This window comes from Malus domestica, chromosome 09, assembly GCF_042453785.1.
Source record: "Malus domestica chromosome 09, GDT2T_hap1".
Taxonomy (NCBI): Eukaryota; Viridiplantae; Streptophyta; class Magnoliopsida; order Rosales; family Rosaceae; genus Malus; species Malus domestica.
In genome coordinates this window covers 13927419-13950983 of record NC_091669.1, presented here as the reverse complement: position 1 = coordinate 13950983, position 23565 = coordinate 13927419, and the positions used below count along the sequence as shown (strand labels likewise).

The window sequence follows — 23565 nt, the reverse complement described above, 5'->3', positions numbered from 1 at the left end:
TTCCACATGGTATATAATATGGTCGAATTATAGGGTTTATAGGTCTCACTTTTAAATATACTAATAAAAAGTAAATATACATATTATAATTTGATTAGAATAATAATATCATGTGACGATGTTTAGGACACACCTAAAATTTCCTCACTTATAAATACCCTTACTATCTAAAATTCTTTTTATACTCAATAAATCAATCGATCAATATAATTAATAGAAACAAAATTCTAAATGAAACGTCACAAGAGCCATCGACCCTCCCTCCCACACAAACAAGCACTTGGTAGAACAAGAGAAATATAACAAAAACACAGTGAACTTTATATAGAGAGATGATGAGGAGAAGAACCGCCAGCTCCCCCTATTGGCCATTGCATAGGCTTTCAATGACCGATTCCACGAGAAATTTTTTATTGTAACTGGAACACAGAGGTATACCACGTGTTTTTATATAAGTGGTGAAAAATTTTATTTTTTAAGTCACTAACTTTTTAACACACATATCCCACAATTTGTATAGTGACACGTTGTGTTACACTGCGTGTACCGGTCACTCTAAAAAATTTCTATTCAACACACAAATCTCTCTCAAAATAAACCCAGATTGAATCCATTAAACTTCTGGAGAAATTAGACCATCATGAAAATCAACCAAAATAATTGCATTAAAATTTGATTGTAATCTAATTTTGGGTTAATAATGGTATTGGGTCTATTTATAAACTTTAACTTTTTATTTTACATAATTTGTAATTAACTTGTCACTTAGTACTATTATCGATTCTCATCAAATGTGAATTTAAACTATATTATTGCTAGCTAATTGTGAGGTTTAGTCTACTCTTTTATCATTTAATATTAATAATATCGTTTGTTAAAAAAAATATTGTATTTAACGGTAATTGTATCAGAGTGCATAAAATTTACATTGCAATTTTAAGATAAGTGTAAAGAAATAAATGTGGGATCAAATACAATTTCTTTTTGCTTTTGTATTTAGGGCATGTAGATGCAGGTAACTTTTTTTTTTCTTTTTTCTTTTTTATTTTTTTATTTTTTTATTGAATGGATGTAGTAGGTAACGTTATTTTATTTTATTATTGAATAGATGTAGGCCACTTGGAGCTCTTTCCAGAACACCAGAGACACAATGGCGATGAATAATACGACCCTATTCCCAGTTTAACGACAAAAGGAAGAAGAAGAAGAAGTAAAAAGTGTGTTTATAATATATATACATGTATACACTTCGGGAGAAGCAAATAAAAAGCTGCCAATTCCAAACCAAAAACACTTGGACGATTCTGCCGCTACTTGCCATGCTATGCACACGTAAACATCCATCCTTATTCCGATCTTCTCTTGCTTTCTCCTTCCCAATTCCAGATACGTTGAAATTATAAATACCCCATTTATTATTTCCCTCTTCCAATAATCCAACCCATCATAAAAGTTTCAATCTTTTCCATAAAAAAAAAAAGCACTTTGATTCCAAATTCTAATGGAAAAAACCAAGTACCAAGATAATAACCAGAGCCGTTTCGGAGTTGATGATCACGACGGCGGTGATGATGAGTTCAGGTACCTGATCGTACGGCCGGAGAAGGGAGGGGTGAGAGACTTGTTCAGGTACTCGGTGTTGGCGGACGTGGATAGTGGGGCCCGGTTTCTGGAAAGCTCAGACGAAGAGGCGGTGGGTGGAGTTGCAGAGGTTCACAGATGGGTCATTGTGGTGTCGATAATTGCTCGGAAAATAATTGGGTTTTTTGGGAAGCCGATGGAGTGGACTGGCTACGTTGTGGACTTCATCCTCAACCTCTTGTCTCTCAATGGCGGCGTCTTTGGCTTGCTTACTGCACCGCTTCGTGGTAAAAACACTGTGTCTTTTATATTAAATATTTGTAACCCATTTGTTAGTATTATATGTCAATTGTGTGTGTTTTAATGATGTTCGGATTTCTGACGTTATGTTCGGACTTGTTATTTGCACTCTAAATTAGGAAAAAAACTTAGATAGAGCCACTTTAATTATGTGATTTGAATGATATTTTTATGTATTTTGGTTTTACCTGAACTCTGTTGGTTCCTTACATGTGGGAGGTGTCCCAGCTCTTGTGAAGTTTCCTTCCTAAACTATACATCACACGGTCCTCCTTTATATGTTTTTCTTCAAAAGAGTGGAATTCGCGATGATTATTTAGGCGTGCCAATATCTCTTTACGTTTTTGCAAAATTACTTGGTGAAAACATTCGAGGCCATTTTCACTAATAGATGTGTTTGTTTTAACTTGCTAGCATTCTCTTCATGGTAAACGGAAGTTTACAATTTTTCCATTTTTTGTCTTCTTAATTGGAAGAATGTGCTGCAGATTGTTTCTCCATATTAATTCTCGATGTGTAATTAGTAACTATAAATATTCGTGATTGGGGAAGCAGGAACAGTGGTAGTGCCACAGAGGGGCACAGAGACTTTCATAAGGACAACTGGACATTTAGATGGGAGGATAGACCTCCACAGTGGTGAAAACTTAGCAGAAAATGTAGTTGCTTCTCTTTCTGAAGGAAGCGGTATAAAAGCTGAACTGGATAACCGGGGTCTCATGGATCTCTGTATGATGGCTGCCAAGTTAGCGTACGAGAATGCCCAAGTCGTTAGATATATCGTGGTTGATCATTGGAAGGCAAGCTATTCTTGTCCAGTCCAGCTCTCTCTTTGGTACATTTGTGGCTAGTTAATCGTAATATATACTAACTAGTTTAATTTTGACAACGAAAGCAGATGCATTTTGTGGATTTCTACAATTGCTGGAATGGTAAGGAGTATATTTTGATTCTTGAATATGACTTTTGGATTTGGTCATCAATACTATCGAATTTGTAAGTTATAAGTTTAATAGGTCCGATTAATTTTTCTTCTCCATTATCGGATGATGAATGATAGATTTCCAAAAGCAGATGTCCACCCAAGTGTTCATACTTTGTGATAAGCCTATAGATGCAAATTTGATATTGATCAGCTTCAGAGGCACAGAACCTTTTGATGCCGATGATTGGAGTACCGATTTTGATTACTCTTGGTATGAAATTCCTAAGTTGGGGAAAGTACACATGGGATTCTTAGAAGCCTTAGGCTTGGGCGATAGAACGAATGCTGCAACCTTCTACAATCAACTTATAGCGATACCCAACAAATTCACTCCTGAAAATGGTGTTGGTGTTAGCAAAAGACCTTCCGAAGGTACCCAAGCATTGTCCTCAGACATCATGGAACAAGGTGGACGTGATCAGTACGACAAGGTAGTTCCACCGGACATGGTGAAGAAGTCTGCATACTATGCTGTAAAAAGAAAGCTCAATAGCTTACTAGAGGAGCACAAAAATGCAAAATTCATGGTTACTGGACATAGCCTAGGCGGCGCGCTTGCCATACTGTTCCCATCAGTGCTGGTGTTGCATGAGGAGATGGAGTTGATGCAGAGGTTGCTTGGTGTGTACACATTTGGGCAGCCCCGGGTTGGTAATAGGGAACTGGGGAGGTACATGGAAGCCCATTTGAATAATCCGGTGCCAAAGTACTTCAGGGTGGTCTACTGCAACGATCTTGTGCCCCGGTTGCCTTACGATGACAAAACTTTCTTGTTTAAGCACTTTGGGGTGTGCCTTTACTATGACAGCCTATACAATGAACAAGTATGTACTCGATCCTTCACATACACTTTTTCTGTTTTGGTTTCTGCATTACTATTAATTGTCATTGAATTCGTTCCTGTTAACTTAACGTCCAGTAAACTAGCAGGCCGAATCATATATAGGGAATATAAAGCATTTTACCTTGCAGTTCCTTGTTTACACATTGCAGCATGCTTATTAAAATCGGCACAATAGGAAGTTTCTGTTTGGGTAATTAATTTTCTCAATCTTTCAAACTCTAAAATCGATTCATTGGGGGCGTAGTTTTATGTTTCATCTTTTTCTTTTACTGAATGATTTTCTTCGTCTTTGATGTGTGCATATTTGAAGAGAGTGGAGGAGGAGCCAAACCGTAACTACTTTGGAATGAGATATCTGATAGCAGCATATCTCAATGCTGTTTGGGAGCTAATAAGAGGCTTAACAATGGGCTACACACATGGACCTGAGTACAGGGAGGGTTGGTTCTCCATTTTGCTAAGGATCATAGGACTTGTAGCTCCTGGTCTCTCTGCACATTCCCCCACAAATTACATCAATTCCGTGAGGCTCGGAAAGGACCGCGTTATTCAGATGCTCTCTTTTTAAGCAGAGAAAACTTACTTGACACAGGGTTACCCATTGTGCCCTTCTCTCTTCTCACATGAGATGGGCACAGTGGGCTCGGTACAATCCTATGCCAAGCAAGTTCACTTTATCTTGCAAATGATAGTATGGCTTCTGGTCATATGGTAAGATGGAAAAAGAGATGGCTTTCTTAGTGTACAAGTAATGTGCATTTTCATGCTGTTTTGCGTAGTCAAATTCCTTGCCACAAAATCCAGTTGGATCATGCTGTCAAATTCTCCATCGTTGTCCGCGAACCAAATTTGAATTTAGGCATCAGTGTTTTATACTTTGATGGAATAAAAAAGACAAATTTGTACGCATGCTTCTATCCATCTCTATACTCAAATTCAAATTAGTCCCTCTTTTCTCCCCCCAAATAGTATGCGCCCCTCTTTATTCTTGGCCATGTAACTGAACAAATCAAACGAAAATAAGGACACGAGGAACAGAGGTCTGTTCTTATCTCACTTTTCTTTGCTACCGATGGAGCTCGCTCCGGTGAAGAAGTTAACTGGAGACGTGAGACCCATATGAGGGACACAATATCAAACTAACAAATTTTTTTGACGGAAGGTAAGAAGGACCAATGATGGACATCTGTTAACTTTAAAGACGTAAATTAACAGAATTTTAGTTCACGACGAGTGGGACTGAAGAAACTGGCTGGACTTGTAAAAACCACTTTTGTGAGAACGGTGTTGCTGTGGATTCAACTGATAGGAGTCTTTGGGAAGAAGGTTTCTGCACCTAGAGTTTGAAATGGTTTATTCCTAAAACATAAGTAATGATTCATGCACAGAAGAATAAATGTAGATGTTGCCTGACTATGGACCCATCATTCTTGGCTTTATCCTGGAAAAGAATCCGGATCCTAGCCGGATCCTCTTTGTAAGAATTCTGGGAATCCGTGAATCATGTTCGTTCATTGTACATCGTACGGTCAGAAATTATTTTAAATATTTTTATTTAAAATTAAACATAAACAATACCTGATAAAAACTGACCGCACGATATACCATGAACGGATACGATTCACGAATTCCCAGGATCTTCACCAAAATAATCTGGAGAGGGTCTTGTTGGTAGGGAAAAAGGTTTTGGAAATGGAACATGAAATTTTGTGAGTCTTTTAAATTTGGGTTTTTTGGAACTTGAGGTACTGTTTGGTACGTGGGACGAGACGGAACGCAGTGGGACAAAGAGTTCCGTCCCACGTTTGGTGCATTAAAAATAGTGGAACGCGCTGTCTCGCATAACAAAATTTGGTTACTTTTTCGTTCCACCTTCCCTCTGGAACGATTCGTTCCACACCCGTGGAACACAAAATTATAATTTTGTTTAGACAAAAATACCCCTCATCTTTTTCATTAATTCCACTATCTACCCTCCCTCTCTCTTGTAGCCTCCTCCTCCTCCACCACAAACCCAGCTGCATCTTCCTCGACCTCAACACTCCATGCACCACAGACCCACGCTCTGGGGAGTTCGTGGCGGTTCCTCTTCATCGAATTTTTTTTCTGCAAAAATCGGTATTAAAAACGTTAATTAGGAAAAAATAAATGATTAGTTGGAAAGGATCAATGCAGGAGGAGTTGTGGTTGTGATTGCCTTGGCAGCGCCAACTGCTCCGGCCCACCACCAGCTCATGATCTTGGATTTGGAATTCTTTGAGAAATTGTAAATTACTTTCACAAATTTTTTGATCGGATTTCTAACTTGGAGTCATCGATTTACAACATTTCTGCGCCATATACCCTGAAAACAAAATCTCAATCTACAGGACAAAAAGATCTTTGCTTATTTGCTGCTGGGTTTGAAAATCTTAGTGAGATAGAGATTTTGGGAAACTTTTGTTTTGATGGGGGTTTGCTGGAGCAACAAAATAAAAATAAAAAGTCTTTTCAAAACGGGTAATGGGGAAGAAGAATATGAACCGTTCATCTTCTTCTTTTTTTCTTTTATTTTTTAAGTTTTAATTATATAAAAATAAAATTATTTTTTATTATTAAATATTTTAAATCTACATAGAAATATTTAATTAGATTTATGAGACCTACTTAGATTTTGGATTGGTGCTTTTGACGTAGTTTTGAACCGATGATTATTTATTCAAAAAATTGATGCTTCACTTTGTTTTACCATTTAGTCGTACCTTTAAATTGAATATGAACAAGTTAAAAAAAAACCGTTCCGTTTCGTTCCATGCATAAAAATTGTACCAAACAACAGGCGGAATAAGGCTAAGTTAGTCATTTAATCTTTTGGTTCTGTGCCGTCATGCGCTTACCAAACGCAGAACGGAACAATTGTCCCGTTTCATCCTACGCATACCAAATATAAGGTTTCGTTCCGTTCCGTCCTGTCTGCGTAGGTACCTGAAAGAATTTGTTCTTTTCCGACTGGAACCCATCCATGCCTCTCTTACTTTCTGGTGGCATATACTTTGCAAACGTTGAAAAATGTCTTGAGTTTGAATATTCGTTTGTGCTGACACGTATATAGTTTTCGTTTTTCTATAAAAGGGTAATTGGGGGATATAGGTAATTTTTCGCTCTAACATCTAGAAGAAATGTGACACCATGATTAAACCCTACCTGCAAAATACACACGTACAAAGAAGCCTACCTGCAAAATACACACGTACAAAGAAGCACAGCACTTTTGGTGATTGCATCGTGCCCCTTACTGCTGCATGCAATTATGCACACTGCAGCTCGCATAAGAGCCTTTGCCATCCTTTTGTCATATTTTTCTTTTCTTTCCAAAAAGTATCAAATATAAACAACCCCATTGATCTCTCTCTTTATGTGTCGAACATTACAATTCTCGTATTTGTTGTGCTTAGTTATAAACACACACTACAAGACTCGGCCAACGATCTTGTTTCTATCTAAAACAATCCAAAGGGTACTAAGTACCAAGAGTGCCAAAGCCATGGAATTTTTTAGGACGACGATGAGCTCAGCTATCTGATCTTCAGGCCAGATAAAGGAGGGCTGTGGGATTTGTTTAAGTACACAATGTTCGGAGACATAGGCAGTGGTATTGAGTTCTTTGAGAGCTCAGACCAAGAACTGGTGGCGAGGGTTGCGGAGGAGCACAGATGGGGCATGGCAGTGACCGTCGTTGTCAGCAAAATCATCACACTTTTCTGGAAGCCTATGGAGTTGGCTGGCTTCCTCCTCGACTTCCTCCTCAACTTCGTCTTTCAAAATGGATACAGTTTTGGCTTACTTTACAATCTGCTTCAAGGTAAATACTATCTCATGTTTATTATCTGTACCCTTCTACTAGCTAAAACATAACATAAACAATTTTTTTAGGAGAACTTTGTCGGTACTGTTGTGAGTATGAATCTCATGTGGGAACTAAGGCTTACATAACAGTTAAAACAAGTATTCATGCCCGCGCATTGCGGCGGGTCAAGAAATTTATCATGTAAATAAAAAAATTTACTAAAAATTTTAATACCATATATTTGTGCAAAAAAAAAAAAAGAATAAAAAAAAGAATTCTTGTTTATTCTCTCCTCAAAATGAAATTAAAACAATATTAAGAAAAAAACATTTGTTTTCAACAACAATACAACTAAGTGTGCTTGCATATTTTGGCATTCAACCCTCTATGAATATTTGATGAAATTGAACTTGTCCTACTAATGAAACCATTAACCCTAAAAAGAAACCAGATCACGTAAATGAGTTATAGCTGATTGTGTCAGGCTCAGTATAAACCTAAACAGACAAAGACATTACTCTAGTCAAAGATCACCACAGGGCCAAACCCACAAATCCACAGCAAAGGGCCAAACCCACAAATCCACACCAAAGCCTGTGTATGATCCAAACTCACAAACCCACACCATAGCGCATAATTACATTAAAAATAAAAATAAAAACCAAATTTTCCAAGTTTAGAATATAGTAATAACTTGAGGTTGAATGTTCACTTTTTAACATGTTATCAGACTATTCATGTATTGGGTGTCCCAATGGCCACACTAGCAAAATATAACTCAAACATAGATGGAGAGATTCTTTGTGCAGAACGTCCTATCTTTCTTAAATAGACGATATGTTGAGAAAACCTCACTTCTTTTCAGTTTTCTTCAATGTGCCCTTATTTATTAACATTATTGGTTATTTAGTTAGGTTATACAACCCTTTAGAGCTTCAATATTAGGTGTAAGGTCTAAGTTCTAAATGATGATTTCGCACTTTTTAACAATCAATCATATCGACAAAAGGGATTGAAGTTAAAGAAAATGCAGTAGAATCTAGGTTTTCTCAACGCGTTGACAGGACCCTCTGGGACTGCATATCAACATGCTAAACATTCAGTTCATGGCGACTGGAAATCTTTTGTATACAAGGGAGAAAAGTAGTCATATATGCAGAATTAATGCTCTTGGAACTTTTGTACATATCTTTCTATTCAATTTGTGCCTACCTACACATATGCTTTAATGTTGAATGGTGAAGCAGGAAAAGTGATGGTGCCGCAGAGGGACACAAAGACTTTCATAAGAATATTTGGTCACTTAGATGGGAGGGTAGACCTCCGCAAGGGTGAAGACTTAGCAAAAGACATAGTTGCTTCTATTTCTGAAGGAACAAGCGTGAAATTGGGGAATCCGACTCTTATGGACCTCTGCATTATGGCTTCCAAGTTAGCATATGAGAATGACAAAGTCATTAGAAAAGTTGTGGTAGACAATTGGAAGGCAAGTTATATCTATGGGAAATGAACTCCAAGCTCTCGTTTCTCCCTCTACACTCCTCTCTTTGTTTCTGTCCCTTAATTCTTACTTTAATTTATTCAACCTAAAAGCTAAAAAAAAAAAAAAAAAAAAAAAAGGAAAAAGAGAAAAGAAAAGAAAGGGCTACAGGGAAAAAAAAGGAGTGCGGAAATCATTTCACGTATTCTATTCTTCTTCGGTTCTCTCTTCATTTTTCTTAAATACTAACTAGTTTAGATTTGAGCTTCCAATGATGCAGATGCATTTTGTGGACTTCTGCAGTTGCTGGAATGGTAAGAACTACATTTTGAACATTTTGGTCATAAAAAATTTCAAAGTTATGAGCTTCAAAAGTCCAATTCATTTTTCCTCTCCCTTTTTGGATGATGATATGATTAGATTTTCGCAAGCAGATGTCTACAAACTTGTTCATACTTTGTGACAAGCCTAAAGATGCAAATCTGATATTGATCAGCTTCCAGGGAAGGGAACCTTTTTAGTAAAAAGGTTTTTACGCCAATATTTGGAGTACCGAATTTGACTACTCTTGGTATGAAATTTCCAATGTGGGGAAAGTACACATGGGATTCCCAGAAGCCAGCTTGGGGAACAGAACTACTGTTGTAACCCTTCGAAACGACCTTCAAATGAAACACAAAGAGAATGAAAGCAGAAGTTCTTCCGCAGGCCCCAAGGCATACTATGTTGTAAGAAGAAAGCTCAAGGGATTACCAAAAAAATGCAAAATTTGTAGTCACGGGGCATAGCCTCGGCGGAGCGCTTGCCATATTGTTCACGTCAGTTCTGGTGTTGCATGAGGAAATGAAGGTGATGCAAAGGTTGTTGGGTGTGTACACATTGGGACAGCCTAGGGTAGGGGATAGGCAGCTGGCGAGGTATGTGGACACGAGTTTGGGTAGCCCAATCCCAAAGCACTTCAGGGTTGTCTACTGCAATGATCCCCTGCCCCGGTTGCCTTATGATTACGAAAACTTCATGTTTAAGCATTTTGGGGTATGCCTTCACTATGACAGTTGTTACATCGAACATGTAAATCTTCACTATTCAAGCCTTTGATTTTACACTCCGTTTAAGAAATTGTTGTTAGCACTCCAAAATAGTGATTTTGCACCCTTCTCTCGTATATATTTTATTGAAAATGGTTTGTATGTATGAGTTGTCATCCTCACTTTAGCTAAGTCATAGGCTAAATTCACTTTCCATAGCTTGTCATTCACTAGTCACTTTCCATAACTTGTCATTCACCTTACATCAACCTTTTCATAGCTTGTCATTCACCTTACATCAACCTTTCTTAGTTGCTTGTAAAAGCTTCTTTACTTGTAATTTGGTTTTTGCTTTTCCACTTGTTAGGGCAGATTTTAGGGATTGTGTTTGTGTAGTTATCTTACAATCTATTGTAGCTTTCTTTTGGCTCTCTATAAGAGTTGTCTTCACTCTCTTGTAACATTCATAATGAAATATATAACAAATATTGAAACCAAAACTCAACATGGTATCAGAGCAGGAACCTTAGGGTCTTGACTCTGTTCATTTTTTTTACTTCTTCATTTTCTCATCATCGATAGAGATGACAAAAGAAAATGTGTCTAGTGCCGACAGTGCCTCATCCTCCTCCCCAAACTTAACCCAAGGGGTTGAGAACAATCCCAATCAACGACTCTGTTCGGTGCTATTGAACGAGTTCAACTACCTTCCTTGGTCAAGAGCTGTGTCACTTGCTCTAGGAGGAAGATCGAAGCTGGGGTTTATCAATGAAAGCTCTGAGCCCCAGAATCCACTTCACCAACTTATGATGCATGGCATACTACTGATCTGCTGGTCATGTCCTGGTTACTTAACTCCATGGAGCCAAAACTGTCTGATTTTTTCAGCTACTCAAAGTCATCCCTTCTCCTATGGGAGTCTGTCAAAGACATGTATGGTAGCCAAAACAACTCAGTTTGCATCTTTCAACTGAAGAAGAGTGTGGCTAGTTTAAAACAAGGTGATCACTCATTTGTTCAACACCTTGGAAGTATGAAATCCATGTGGAATGAACTCGATATGTATCGTCTACACATGACTGATTCCGCTGTGCTACTGAAGAGGGCTGATGAAGACAAGGTTTTTCAACTCTTAGCAAGCTTGTGAGTGGAGTATGAAGACCTGTGTAGTCACTTGTTAATACTCAAGAGATGCCCTCCTTTACCAGTGTGTGCCATGCAGTCCAGAAAGAGGAAACTCGACGAAGAGTGATGAACATTGAGCCTAAATCCAACTCTGAAGCTAGGGTTTTCATGACAAATCACAAAGCAACTGGTGATAGAGTGCTTGGCAAGAAAGCAGACTGGAAATGTTCTTATTGCAACATGAAGGGACATTTGAGAGAAAAATGTTGGATTCTTCATCCGGAGTTAAAGCCTAAGTTTGATAGGGAAGGCAGGATGATTAAAGATGGGAAGGGTGGAGTCACTCCAAAAGCATTTCATTCAGCTTGTTCCTCAACTGATGGGATGGCCAATTTCTCAACAAATCATGTGTCCTTGATCAACGAGTTTGCTGCTTTTCTTCAAAAGAAGCAAGGAAGCACTGAACCTAATGAAATGACACCTGAAAACCCTACTGCAATGCTAGGGAAATTTGTTGGATTCTTGGCTGACTCGGAGAACACATCGAAATGCAATATTCCAGGTATTATTAGTGCCATTTCCACTGCTCTTAATGCAAATGTTACACATGATTTTTGGATTCTTGACTCTGGTTCCACTGATCATATAACTAATAAACCCTCTAGTCTCCCCGATTTTCAAAGAACTATTGATCCAATTCATGTATCTGTTGCAAATGGGAAATGGGAACCTATTCTAGGGAAAGGAAAGATTAGATTGCTAAGTGAGCATACTGATTCCACTGCTCTATATGTACCTTCTTTTCCTTTTCAGCTCTTGTCAATAGGAAAAATCACAAAAACCTTAGACTGTCTCGCCATATTTTCCTCTCACAATGTTGTGTTTCAGGACTGAGTTACTCAGAAGAAGATTGGTGAAGGGTTCTTCTAGAATGGACTCTACTATCTCTCAAAGGAGTCTAATTTTGTCAAAGAGCTCAGTGTCAACTTAAGTCAAGTTCAGGAACACCAACTCTGGCATCAACGCCTTGCCCATCCGTCAGAACATGTGATGACCAAGTTGTTTCCTTTTTTTGGTTGTAAAAACACACTGAAGTGTGAAACTTGTCAAATGTCAAAAGCCACTAGACTTTCTTTTGTTTCCTTTAATTCTAGAACTAGTAAACTTTTTGAGCTTGTTCACTCTAATATTTGGGGTCCTTCTCGTGTAAAATCCTTTGATGGGTATAGATATTATGTTACATTTATTGATGACTATTCTAGAGTAACCTGGTTGTATCTTTTAAAACTTAAAAGTGATTTGTTTGATGCTTTTAAGGACTTTCACAACCTAATCACCAATCAATTTTCATCTAAGTTATATATGTTAAGATCAGATAATGGTACTGAGTACACTTCCAATAACATGAGTAATTACTTGAGCAATCATGACATTTTGCATCAAACTAGCTGTGACAACAAAATGGTGTGGCAGAGAGAAAGATTCGAGATTTATTGGAGAAGACTCAATCACTTATGATCCAAATGAATGTTCCTAAGAAATTTTGGTCTTAAGCTCTACTCACTGCCACGTACATCATTAATAGACTACCAACTCGGGTGTTGAATACTAAATCTCCTTTTGAAGTCATGAAGGGTAGGCCTATAAGCTTGTCTCACCTCAGAACCTTTGGTTGTACTTGTTATGCGCACATTCAAGCTCTCCATCGTGACAAACTCGACCATCGAGCTGTCAAATGTGTGTTTATGAGATACGCCAGTTCTCAAAAGGGTTACAAAGTGTACAACCCTAACACGGGGAAGTTGGCAGTCTCTAAAGATGTGCGATTTGATGAATATTCACCTTATTTCCCCAAAGGGTTGGAGACTAATGCTAATATGGAAGATCTTATGGACCTATTTCCACTACCTATTCCAGTAGAAATTCATGAAGTCCCTTCTGCTCATGTCAACACTGATAATTCTCAACTCACTGAGAGTGTAATTGATGCAGTGCCAAGCTCATCTGAACCATCAGAAGCTCAACCAAATCAGCAAGCTATAAGTGCACCAAGAAGAAATCCTACACAAGATAGACATCCACCAGTGAGGTTACAAGAGTATGTTACTTACACTGCAAGGCATCCTATCTCTACAGCCATTTCTTATCACAAATTCTCATCTTCACATACTTCTTTCCTTAACAAAGTGTCCCCCACTTTCGAACCAAGGAATTTTCATGAAGCCATATGCATGCCTGAGTGGCAAGATGCTATGACTAAAGAGTTTCAAGCTCTGAATGACAACCAGACATAAAGTGTGGTGGATCTTCCAAATGGCAAGAAGGTTGTGGGAAGTAGGTGGATATATAAGACCAAATTTAACTCCAATGGAAGCATTGAAAGACATAAGGCACGGTTAGTATCTCAAGGCTTTACTCAAACTTATGGCATTGACTATAAGGAGACCTTTGCTCTTGTTGCCAAAATGAACACAGTGAAGGTATTGTTGTCTGTGGCAGTCAATAATGCATGGCCCTTATTCCAAATGGATGTGAAGAATGCATTTCTTCATGGGGATCTTGAAGAAGAAGTGTACATGAAGTTGCCTCCTGGTCATCCAAGAGAAAATGAACCCAACAAGGTCTGCAGACTTCACAAAGCCATATATGCTCTCAAGCAGTCCCCTCGAGCTTGGTATTCAAAACTTAGTTCAGTCCTTGAAGCTGCAGGGTTCAAAAGGAGTCATGCTGACTCTTATTTGTTTGTTCGAAGTAGTATTGCTGGCAAATTGGTTGTGCTTATATATGTTGACGACCTAATTATTACAGGTGACAATATAAGTGAAATCAAGACGCTTAAGCAGCCACTTCACCAAAAATTGCCATTAAAGACTTAGGGCCCTTGAAATACTTTCTTGGAATTGAGGTGGCTACCTCTTCAAAGAGATTGTTCTTGAATCAAAGAAAGTATGTTCTCGATCTTCTAGATGAAGCTAACATGATGGAATGTAAACTAGCTCGGACACCCCTAGCTAGCAAACTTCAGTGGCATGAAAAAGGTGAACCTCTCTCGGACCCTAGTGTTTATCAGCGAATGGTTGGGAAACTTATTTATCTCACCATTACTAGGCTTGATATCTCATATTCAGTTAGCCTAGCCAGTCAGTTCATGTACTCTCCTACTCTAGTTCACCGGGAAATCGTCAAGAGAATACTTCGATATCTCAAGGGCTCAGTAGAAAGGGGGATAATTATGAAGAATAATGGATCAAATCACATCTTGGCCTACACAGATGCTGACTGGGCTGGAAATGCCCTTGATCGAAAATCCACAACAGGTTTTTGCACATTTGTTGGAGGGAACCTTGTCACTTGGAAGAGCAAGAAACAAACTGTTATTGCTCGATCTAGTGCCGAAGGGCTATGGTAGCAACAACCTGTGAACTTATATGGTTGAAAGGTCTTCTTTCTAAGCTCGAATTCACAAGCATGGCACCTATGTCCTTGTATTGTGATAACCAAGCTGCCATGCACATTGCCTCCAATCCAGTATTCCATGAAATGACCAAACATATTGAAGTTGACTGCCATTATATTCGTGCTCAAGTTCAATCCAAGGTGATAGACACCATGTTCACACGCAGCCACGATCAACTTGCTGATTTATTCACAAAAGCACTAGACTCTACTCAGTTTCAGCGTTTGTTGTGCAAGCTTGGATCAATCAATCCCCTTGATCCAGCTTGAGGGGGTGCATTGAAACCGGTTTGTATGGATGAGTTGTATGTATGAGTTGTCATCCTCACTTTAGCTAAGTCATAGGCTAAAGTCAATTTCCATAGCTTGTCATTCACCAGTCACTTTCCATAGCTTGTCATTCACCTTACATCAACCTTTCCATAGCTTGTCATTCACCTTACATCAACCTTTCTTAGTTGCTTGTAAAAGCTTCTTTACTTGTAATTTGATTTTTTCTTTTCCACTTGTTAGGGCAGATTTTAGGGATTGTGTTTGTGTAGTTATCCTACAATCTATTGTAGCTTTCTTTTGGCTCTCTATAAGAGTTGCCTTCACTCTCTTGTAACATTCATAATGAAATATACAACAAATATTGAAACCAAAACTCAACATATTTTAAATTTCTTATTCTTCTAGTACTTTGTTATTTTCTTCTTTGACATGCATTTTTGAAGAGATTGGAGGATGAGCCAGGCAACAGTTACTTTGGAATGAAATAACTAGTACCAGAATATCTGAATCCTGTTTGGGAGCTGATAAGAAGCTTAGCAATGGGCTACACACATGGACCAGAGTATCGAGAGGGGTGGCTCTCCATTTTCGTACGAGTGACAGGACTTCTGTTTCCCGGTACCTCAGCACATTCCCTTACATATTACATCAATTCCGTGAAGCTGGGAAAGGGGCACTTCGTTCGGATGTCTAAAACTCATGAGGTCGAGTCATTTGAATGCCGTCAGCCTTGGATCATATGATGATATGGCTTGTAGTCCAAGTAATTTACTGCACTCAACTAGTAGAACTGTACCTAGTCTCTGGCTTTGGTTTTACATTAGTTTTGTTGTTGACAGTTTCACCAACGGATCAATTTCGGTTCTGCCTCTGAAATGTCCAGATCTCAGCCCCCCAAAAAGACTAGAAAGTTTGGTTATTGCAATATTTGGAATTCCCTGTGCATGAAGTCTGTCATTTGTTGAATGATGGATTCTGTATCGATATTGTAAAAAATGTATCAATAACATGATACATTTTGCTACCGACATGTTAATTACTAATGTTATCAACGGCTTATCAACACCATATTGACAGTCCATCTTTTAGTAAAGAAAGGACGTCCTATCCAGAGAAAAATCGATTAAACTAGAACCTCTTCTTGCCTAAAATATCACCTCAAATATGCCATTCATCTTCCAATTCATCGTCAAGTTCAATCTTTGGCACAGTAGCAACAATCTTCTTTTGAATAACTACAAAAATTCAATATGTATATTACTCTTTTACAAAGAACAAACCATACGTAATAATACAGCAGATCCAGTAAAAAGAAAATTCCCCTGTGCATGTCAGGTGGTTTATTAGTATGCAGTTTCCTAATTTTATTACACATAAAAATTGCAACAAAAGCTAATGGATTTTCTGACCTTTTAGCACCCATAAAACTGACCATCACCAAAAACCCAAATGTCAATCTCTTTTGCAGATACTCAGCATCAATCATGTGAGCAAATGCTGCTGAATTTGCCTTCAGTGTATCGATAACACATTGATACGTTTTGCAGATATCCGTGTATTTTCTTCAGACTGTATGGGCTGATTGCATGACACTCAGGTCCAAATTCTTGAGCCTCAGTACAGATTCTACATGTCCTTTCAGAGTGTGTATCTCCCCGAGCCTGGCAATTTCAGCGCGCCGCCTGGCCTGTTCTGCAATCAAAGAAGAACGCTTGCCGCTCCTGTTGATCTCAAAGTCTTGCAACCCTTGTAAGCTTTTCTGAGAAAGTATCCATTTAGCCGCACGATCTTCCTTCCCATAGTCTTTCTTACTAGTAAAAGCTGTCTGTTGAAGATCAAAAGGCAACATAGAAATCAGAAGTTAGCATTTCAAGTCGAATGCTAGAAAATTTCAATGCAACTTAGAACATTGCACAAACCTTTCTTTCGAATAACAGATTCCAGGCATCTCCGGTCAATGCATAGCGAATTATGAATTTAATGATGTCCAAAGGAATGTAGAAAATCACACTGTACAACCAGATGATACCGGCCCATCCCCATCCAATGCCACTGATATATGCAAAGCTGATTCTTGCATATACAGCAATCAGAGTTGCCACCTAATATTTTATAGAAACAAATTTTCAATTCCTGAAATGTAACTCAGATTGTGCGGAAATTTTCTTAGATGCAAGTGAAATAGGCATACCAGTTGAGCCAACACAAAGGCACACATCAACATTGTTCCGGGCCTCTCAAGAAATGACCACCCCTGGCTTCTTGTCACAAATATGAGAGCCTGGCTGATGATACTGACTTGCAGATATACAGCAGATGAAACTTCCTCACTACTGCTCGATAAATCTCTTACATTGAAGGTGCTCTGTAAGCGATATAAAATCAGTAAGCATCGTAAAGGTAAACCGAGTTAATGTATCTTCTGCGGCTTATTTTGCAGAGGATCTTAGAAAACAAAGTCAGTAAGCAGCATTTGTGTTTCATACCTCAAAGAAGTCAGTTTCAACAACAACCCAGTAGAATAATACCGTAACTAAAGCAAGGTATGTGCCAATGACAATGCCAGTAGCAAATATCTCTTTCAGCTTCCAACTATCAGGCTTTGGGGAGGGCTTTACGCGATCCTGCGAAATTGTCATGATGGTTCCTGCATTTAAAATTTAAATACTGTCAAGTACTCATTTTCGATAATTGTCTGTGAATGTCTAAACATAAATGATGTCCAAATTCGTTTGCATCTGTTATATTTTTCTTAATATTCTTCCACATGATCTTAAATTTCTTTTTGAATGTTGCTTGATCCTATTAGAATAAAAGGAATCAATATTAACGCTAACGCAGTTCAATATATTACCGTCATTCAGTATGGCTATTATCAGAACCATGAAAGGTGGGAAGTCATATTCCCAGATCAATGCAAGAAGCACGAAACCAAGCTGCAGAAGGATGAAGTTTAAAACACTATGGAAAGTTGAAACGTAACCAATCTTGAAAGACTTAGCTTCAAGTCTAAAAAATTAATTGAAGATTGAGACATAAATAGAAACATACCACAATCCTAATGGTTATGGAGACAGCATATATCTGCGTATTCACAGAAACTAATCAGTTTACTATCGAAATAATGCAGAAACAAAGAACAAAGGCAAACAAAGAAAGAAGAAAAAGATTGCTACTCAACCGTGTAATTCTTCATTCTTTGGAATATAGCGCGACTGGTGAGGACAGCACTGACTATCACACTCAATCCAGGCTCAGTTAAGACTATATCAGAAGCACTTCTTGCAGCATCTGTGGCATCTGCCACTGCTATACCAATGTCTGCTTTCTTTAAAGCAGGTGCATCGTTAACTCCGTCTCCAGTCATCCCAACCACGTGCTTCTTTTCTTGTAAAATCTTTACAATTTCATACTTGTGTTCTGAAAGTTGCACAGCAAGGATAAGCTAATTGAGTGATTTAGAGAGAATGTACTTAATTCGTGAGATAGGAGTTCAGTTAATTACCAGGGAAGACACCAGCAAAGCCATCAGCCTTCTCAATCAAGTCTTCCACCGGAAGAGCTTCATGTTCTTCTACATGGCGGCCTAATAACGAAGAGGAGGGATACATGTTTGTTCCCATACCAAGTCGCCGCCCTGTTTCCTTTGCAATTGCCAACTGATCACCTAATGTGAGAACAACTCAAGAATCAGTATCTATCCTTGACATTTATGCTCAAGGGTTTTTGATTTCAGTCAAAAAGACGACAATCACAACTGTATGTGAGGTCAAGATGATGCATAAAAATGTACCTGTAATCATCTTCACACAGACTCCGAGGTTAAGCGCTCTACGGATGGTCTCAGCACTGTCATGCCTTGGAGGATCAAACAAGGGCAACAACCCAGCAAATATCCATGGACCTCCAGGGCTATCCTTAGTTTTTTCGGGAACTTCCTGGCAGTAGCACAATTTGGGAGTTGTAAAATGTCAGAAATTTCAACCGGTGCTCGAAAAAACTATTGTTACCCAAATTTAGAACATAGGTTGTCTGGCATACCTGATAAGCAACTCCAAGAGACCGCAATCCCCTTTCGGCGAATTTGTCAATAATGGAATGCACCCTTCCAGCAATCTTGTCTTTGTCCGGGCATAGATCTAGAATCTGATTTCAGGATGACAATAAAAACAAAAAACAATGGAATTCATGTTTTCTGCACTGCTACAGCTATAACTTATAAATTGTAAACCTAATTTTGCTTTCAGTTCTTTCCTCACTACAACATTAAAAGTCTATACATTAAAGGGAAGAATACTTGAGAAACAAGTTAAGTTTAGGGTTCTTGTTCTCCTAACACATCAGTACCTGTTCCGGAGCTCCTTTGCTAGCCCGATACCATTTACCTTCCATATCAATGTATGTAATAGCAGTACGCTTGTCCACCGGATTGAAGGGCAGAAAATGCACTTCTGTAATACCCGCCCGTGCCTATAGATGAAGGGGTAATTTTATGCATAAGGGACTAGCAGCATAGAACAGAAAACAAACAAAACAACGGGGTTCAAGTGTAATCCTATATCCCTACCTCCTTCGGATCAGCAAGCATATTGACGATGGCTGCATCAATAGCGTCCTGGTTCTCCAGTCTAGCTGCTCTGGCTGCAAACATGATAACCGCGTCTTTATCTAGATCTTTGTTGAAAACCTGCAAATAATATGTTTTTTATGTATCTATACCAAACATGCCATATCAAGGACACCTAATATTAAAATTTGCCTCCATGGTTCGAAGATTACTTCCATGGAACAAACTAACTGCTAGAATTAAGTAATTATCACGGAGTCAGCTTTCATACCTCGACTAGGTTTCTATCAACAGTGAGGCGATTCAGAGTGAGAGTTCCGGTTTTGTCACTGCAGAGGACATCCATTCCTGCCATCTCTTCAATTGCTGTCATCCTTTTCGTAATGGCACCCTAAGTCGCAAAATAAAAGACAGAAGGTATGCAAACAATGTCAGTGTGAATATTTCAGATTATGGTATATAAGTTGACAGATTTCTTTAGAAGCATAAAATTTCTTGAAGGTTCCACAATATCATGGACTCGAAGCTATTAAGAGATGCACCTGTTGAGAAAGTCGATGAGAACCAATGGCAAGTGTGACAGATAACACCGTTGGCATAGCGATCGGAATTCCTCCAATTAAGAGAACAAGGAGGTTGTTGATTCCATCCCTGTAAGAGCGGTGCTGTACTGGGAACATGACAATGATTTCAAGAATCATTCCCACAGCAATAGAGCAAATGCAGAAATTCCCAATGGCGGTAAGTACCTGCAGAAAAATCACGTTACTGATGTAACATCACGATTTCAACTTTTGAACCATCATGAGGTGCATGTTAGGCTATTTAATTACCTGCTGGAAATGTCCAACAACTTCAGTGGAGTCCACCAAATGTGCTGCCCTTCCGAAAAAGGAGTTAACTCCGGTTGCGATCACAACAGCTTCAATCTCTCCATGCTTACACGTTGAACCAGAAAATACTTCATCACCTGTCTTCTTGGTGACAGCTAGAGACTCTCCTGTAAGAGCTGACTGCCAGAAACAAATTCAACAATACTACTTCATTTCCGGATTCATATTAAATTTATATCGAAAAATTACAAGCATATCAATCAGATATCCATTTATCAACAAAAGCTGGCTTTTCAAGCACTTGCCTGGTCAACTTTCAGGGGATCTCCTTCAAGCAGACGAGCATCAGCCGGAATTATGTCCCCGAGCTTAATGCTAATTATGTCACCTGGTACTAAAATAGATGCATCTTGCTCTGTCCAGCGCCCATCTCTAAGAACCTGCATAAACGACGTGAGCTAATAAGCTATCCTCTGCCTGAAGACGATATTCTCTGAGCCAAAGGCATCAAGTAAACCGGCATACCCTTGTCTTTGGAGCTAAGCGATCCATTAGAGCTGATGCAGCATTCCCTGCATTATTCTCCTCTATGAAACTAATCGTTGAGTTGATGATTAGCAGGATAACAATCCCTACAAAGTCCTGCCAATCAGGACCCTCACCCTGGAAATAACATTTCATTACAGTACAAAGTTATAAATCGGAATTTACATTGCCCTGAATCGAAAATGAATACTCAGTTTAAGAGTCTACTTACTCCACCATTAGCGAGGACAAGCGCCATTACAGCTGCAGCTTCCATAACCCATGACAAGGGGTTCCACATAAAACTAAGGAACTTCAAAAATTTGTTCTCCTGCATTGAAATTAATAGACGAACATTTAATTATTGTAGGAACAACTTAAGTGATGAATCTAAAGAAAGCATGTTTAGGAACTGCATTGCTGACCGTTTTCTCTTCAAGCTTGTTAAATCCAAAAATCTGCAATCTGACTTCGGCATCTTCTGTTGAAAGACCTTGTGGTGATGTCCTCAGTTGTTCGAAAACTTCTCCCAATGGTAAGCGTTCCTGTTATATATTGGAAGTGTTATAAAATGCTATTGCAAGAAATGATTCCAAAATGTGGTGGTTGTTGTAGTGTAACTAATGCATAACCTACCAAATCGATACCCTCCCGGTTGAAATTTTCAGGATCCAACAATGGTTTATCCAGATCTTCAGCCATGATTCAAGCTTTCAAATCCTGAATTGATCAAATGTGCGTTGCGACATTAGCCAGGCAACGATGCCACAATTAAGTAGGTACAAAATTGGCATCATGATTTAGAGAAAAACAGAAAAACCATTAAACAGAATAGGCCTTAGGTTCAAATCTTACCAATCGAAAAAAAAAAAACGAAAAGCAATCACTGCATTCCCTAATGATCATACCGAATTCTAACTAGTTTCAATATTAAAAGTTTTGAAAATTTCTGATATAAGTGGCATTTGAGTGAATCACTATGTCAATCAGTTTGTGCAAACACAGAATTCAAAACCCATGTCTAACTTCTGCATCACTTCCACAAACTGACAAGAATTTCACATTAACATCAATGTCGAGCAGTTAGGTTAGGCCTATCATCATTAACCAAATAACTAAGACCCTTAATCACCATTAAGAACAAATCCCATCTGCCCAACTCATTAATTAGCATCATGCACAGAACCAACACAGACAAACAAGAATATAAATGCAACCCACAACTGGGATTCACAACTTAGTTGGAACTTGACAATTGTACTTACTGATGATTGAAAGACGTCGAAAATCGAGAAGTACCCGAGTGAGCACTTGGGGAAGAGCAAAAGAGATGAGGCTTTTATGCTCCTCCTCTTGCTCTGCTGAATTGGGTACAGACAAGAGTGAGGAAGCAGAAGCTATATGCTGTTATAATAAAAGGAAAGAAGTGATGACTAAGTGTTTCCTTTTGACAAATCTTCCTCCATCTAATTAATTGATTTGGTAGCTGACTGTTTGTTGAGCGCAAAGCGGAAGATGAGTGGCTTAATTCGAGCCGCGCCATTTCCCCTTGATTGGTTATTGATTGAGAGAGAGAGAGAGAGAGAGAGAGAGAGAGAGAGAGAGAGAGAGAGAGAGATGGAAGAACTGGGTAGGAAGAGGAAGGAAGAGAGGGAGGAAGAGTCGTTGGGTTTAACTACCTTTCAAAATTTACTCGCCCGACCTAACCGTCTCTCCCTCCAAATTGTCAAATACTATGACGGGGTCGTTAACGAGCTTGCCAGTTGCAACTTAACAAATACAAATACAATACGTGGGCTGCATAGATTATTTCCTCCTATGTGGGATAGGCTGATGGCGACATGACAAATCAAAATTACATGCGCCTCAAATCTTCAAACTTCAGATCTTAAAAAAAATTGAAGTGTGAGGGTTGAAAGTGTGTTAATAACACAAAATTGAAACTCATGTTAGCTAAGTGTAACAGTTTTGTGTGTCAAATTAATAGTATTATTGTTTAAGATAAGTTTATGACAATTGAATGAAAAACTTAAGATACAAGCTCATTTAGAATTGCTTTTAAAATGATTAAAATTATTTTTAGAGAAAATGTTTTTGGGTCCAAAATCATTTGAAGTACAGGAAACAACAGTTATGTGTTTTTCTAGAATTCACTTAAATTTTAACTAAGGATTGGTTTCAAAATATTTTCACCAAAAGTGATTTTAATTATTTTAAAAGTACTTTCAAACGAGCCATACATATCCATTATAAAAGCACCTTCTAGTGATTTCGACAAAGTAGACTACATTTTTAATAAAGAGAAATGATCTTTTGCAAACCTCTTGTCTTCTTCTCCACACCTCTACTTTGATTTATTCATCTCAAGGTGAGGCTAAGCACATCCCCTCTCTTTTAGTGTAGATACTATCGTTTGTTCAAAAAAAAAAAAAACTATTCCAACCAAAACAGTTAAGAGTAGAAGTCTTTCATACGTACACAAGCGTTTTCAAATGACCTCTTAGTGTTTCATTTTTTTTTCTAGGGTCATCCAAGATAACTTTTTGGTTTTGGTCAATGGATGGAGATGATTTGAATTTAGTACATCTTTCAACGTTGAAGAAAAATATTACTAAATCAAGAGCTAATTTGTTATTCTTTTAAGTCATGCTTACAATTAATCAATTTCTCAAGTGAATGTCCATGTTGAAAAATTGTGTAAATATTCCAACATTCATAATGTAATTAAATAATCTGAACCGT

At 38.3% G+C, this 23565-nt stretch overlaps 3 protein-coding genes across 5 annotated transcripts; 2 read left to right on the top strand and 1 right to left on the bottom strand.

The window, feature by feature from the left end:
* Positions 1–1260: 1260 nt before the first annotated feature.
* Positions 1261–4619, top strand: LOC103429308 (triacylglycerol lipase OBL1). Of its 2 annotated transcripts, XM_070804941.1 has the most exons (6): positions 1279–1868; positions 2437–2681; positions 2780–2813; positions 2942–3690; positions 3860–3900; positions 4021–4183. In XM_070804941.1, exons 1-5 carry the CDS (start codon positions 1502–1504, stop codon positions 3869–3871), a joined length of 1407 nt encoding a protein of 468 aa, XP_070661042.1. In that variant the 5' UTR covers positions 1279–1501; the 3' UTR covers positions 3872–3900; positions 4021–4183. The 2 variants fall into 2 exon arrangements, with proteins under 2 accessions (XP_008365681.3, XP_070661042.1); XM_008367459.4 differs by lacking the exon at positions 3860–3900 and having other exon boundaries at positions 1261–1868; positions 4021–4619.
* Positions 4620–7312: 2693 nt separating this feature from the next.
* On the top strand, positions 7313–15961 carry LOC103443698 (triacylglycerol lipase OBL1). Its single transcript, XM_029108795.2, is given in 6 exon segments — positions 7313–7551; positions 8784–9022; positions 9297–9330; positions 9437–9767; positions 9769–10087; positions 15342–15961. Coding segments are annotated over 6 exon segments (1455 nt in total). The 5' UTR covers positions 7313–7319; the 3' UTR covers positions 15642–15961.
* A 90-nt stretch (positions 15962–16051) lies between these two features.
* LOC103405329 (ATPase 10, plasma membrane-type) lies at positions 16052–22354 on the bottom strand. Of its 2 annotated transcripts, none has more exons than XM_008344295.4 (21): positions 22089–22354; positions 21460–21543; positions 21249–21368; positions 21056–21154; positions 20824–20961; positions 20604–20738; positions 20299–20478; positions 20008–20214; positions 19737–19856; positions 19466–19585; positions 19246–19368; positions 18940–19044; positions 18692–18836; positions 18404–18565; positions 18080–18318; positions 17950–17982; positions 17753–17834; positions 17385–17545; positions 17090–17263; positions 16818–17000; positions 16052–16723 (listed from the first exon to the last, which is right to left on the bottom strand). In XM_008344295.4, exons 2-21 carry the CDS (start codon positions 21523–21525, stop codon positions 16463–16465), a joined length of 2853 nt encoding a protein of 950 aa, XP_008342517.2. In that variant the 5' UTR covers positions 21526–21543; positions 22089–22354; the 3' UTR covers positions 16052–16462. The 2 variants fall into 2 exon arrangements, with proteins under 2 accessions (XP_008342517.2, XP_070661041.1); XM_070804940.1 differs by having other exon boundaries at positions 20299–20474; positions 20600–20738; positions 22089–22320.
* Positions 22355–23565: the final 1211 nt, after the last annotated feature.

Coding starts and splice junctions, on each gene's coding strand:
- LOC103405329 (XM_008344295.4), bottom strand. CDS start 21,525: ATGGCTGAAGATCTGGATAAACCATTGTTGGATCCTGAAAATTTCAAC. Junction 20,215..20,298: donor TTGTTGGACATTTCCAGCAG/GTAATTAAATAG, acceptor ATTTTTCTGCAG/GTACTTACCGCCATTGGGAA. Junction 18,837..18,939: donor CTCTTGGAGTTGCTTATCAG/GTATGCCAGACA, acceptor TGCTACTGCCAG/GAAGTTCCCGAAAAAACTAA.
- LOC103429308 (XM_008367459.4), top strand. CDS start 1,502: ATGGAAAAAACCAAGTACCAAGATAATAACCAGAGCCGTTTCGGAGTT. Junction 1,869..2,436: donor GCTTACTGCACCGCTTCGTG/GTAAAAACACTG, acceptor TTGGGGAAGCAG/GAACAGTGGTAGTGCCACAG. Junction 2,682..2,779: donor TCGTGGTTGATCATTGGAAG/GCAAGCTATTCT, acceptor CAACGAAAGCAG/ATGCATTTTGTGGATTTCTA.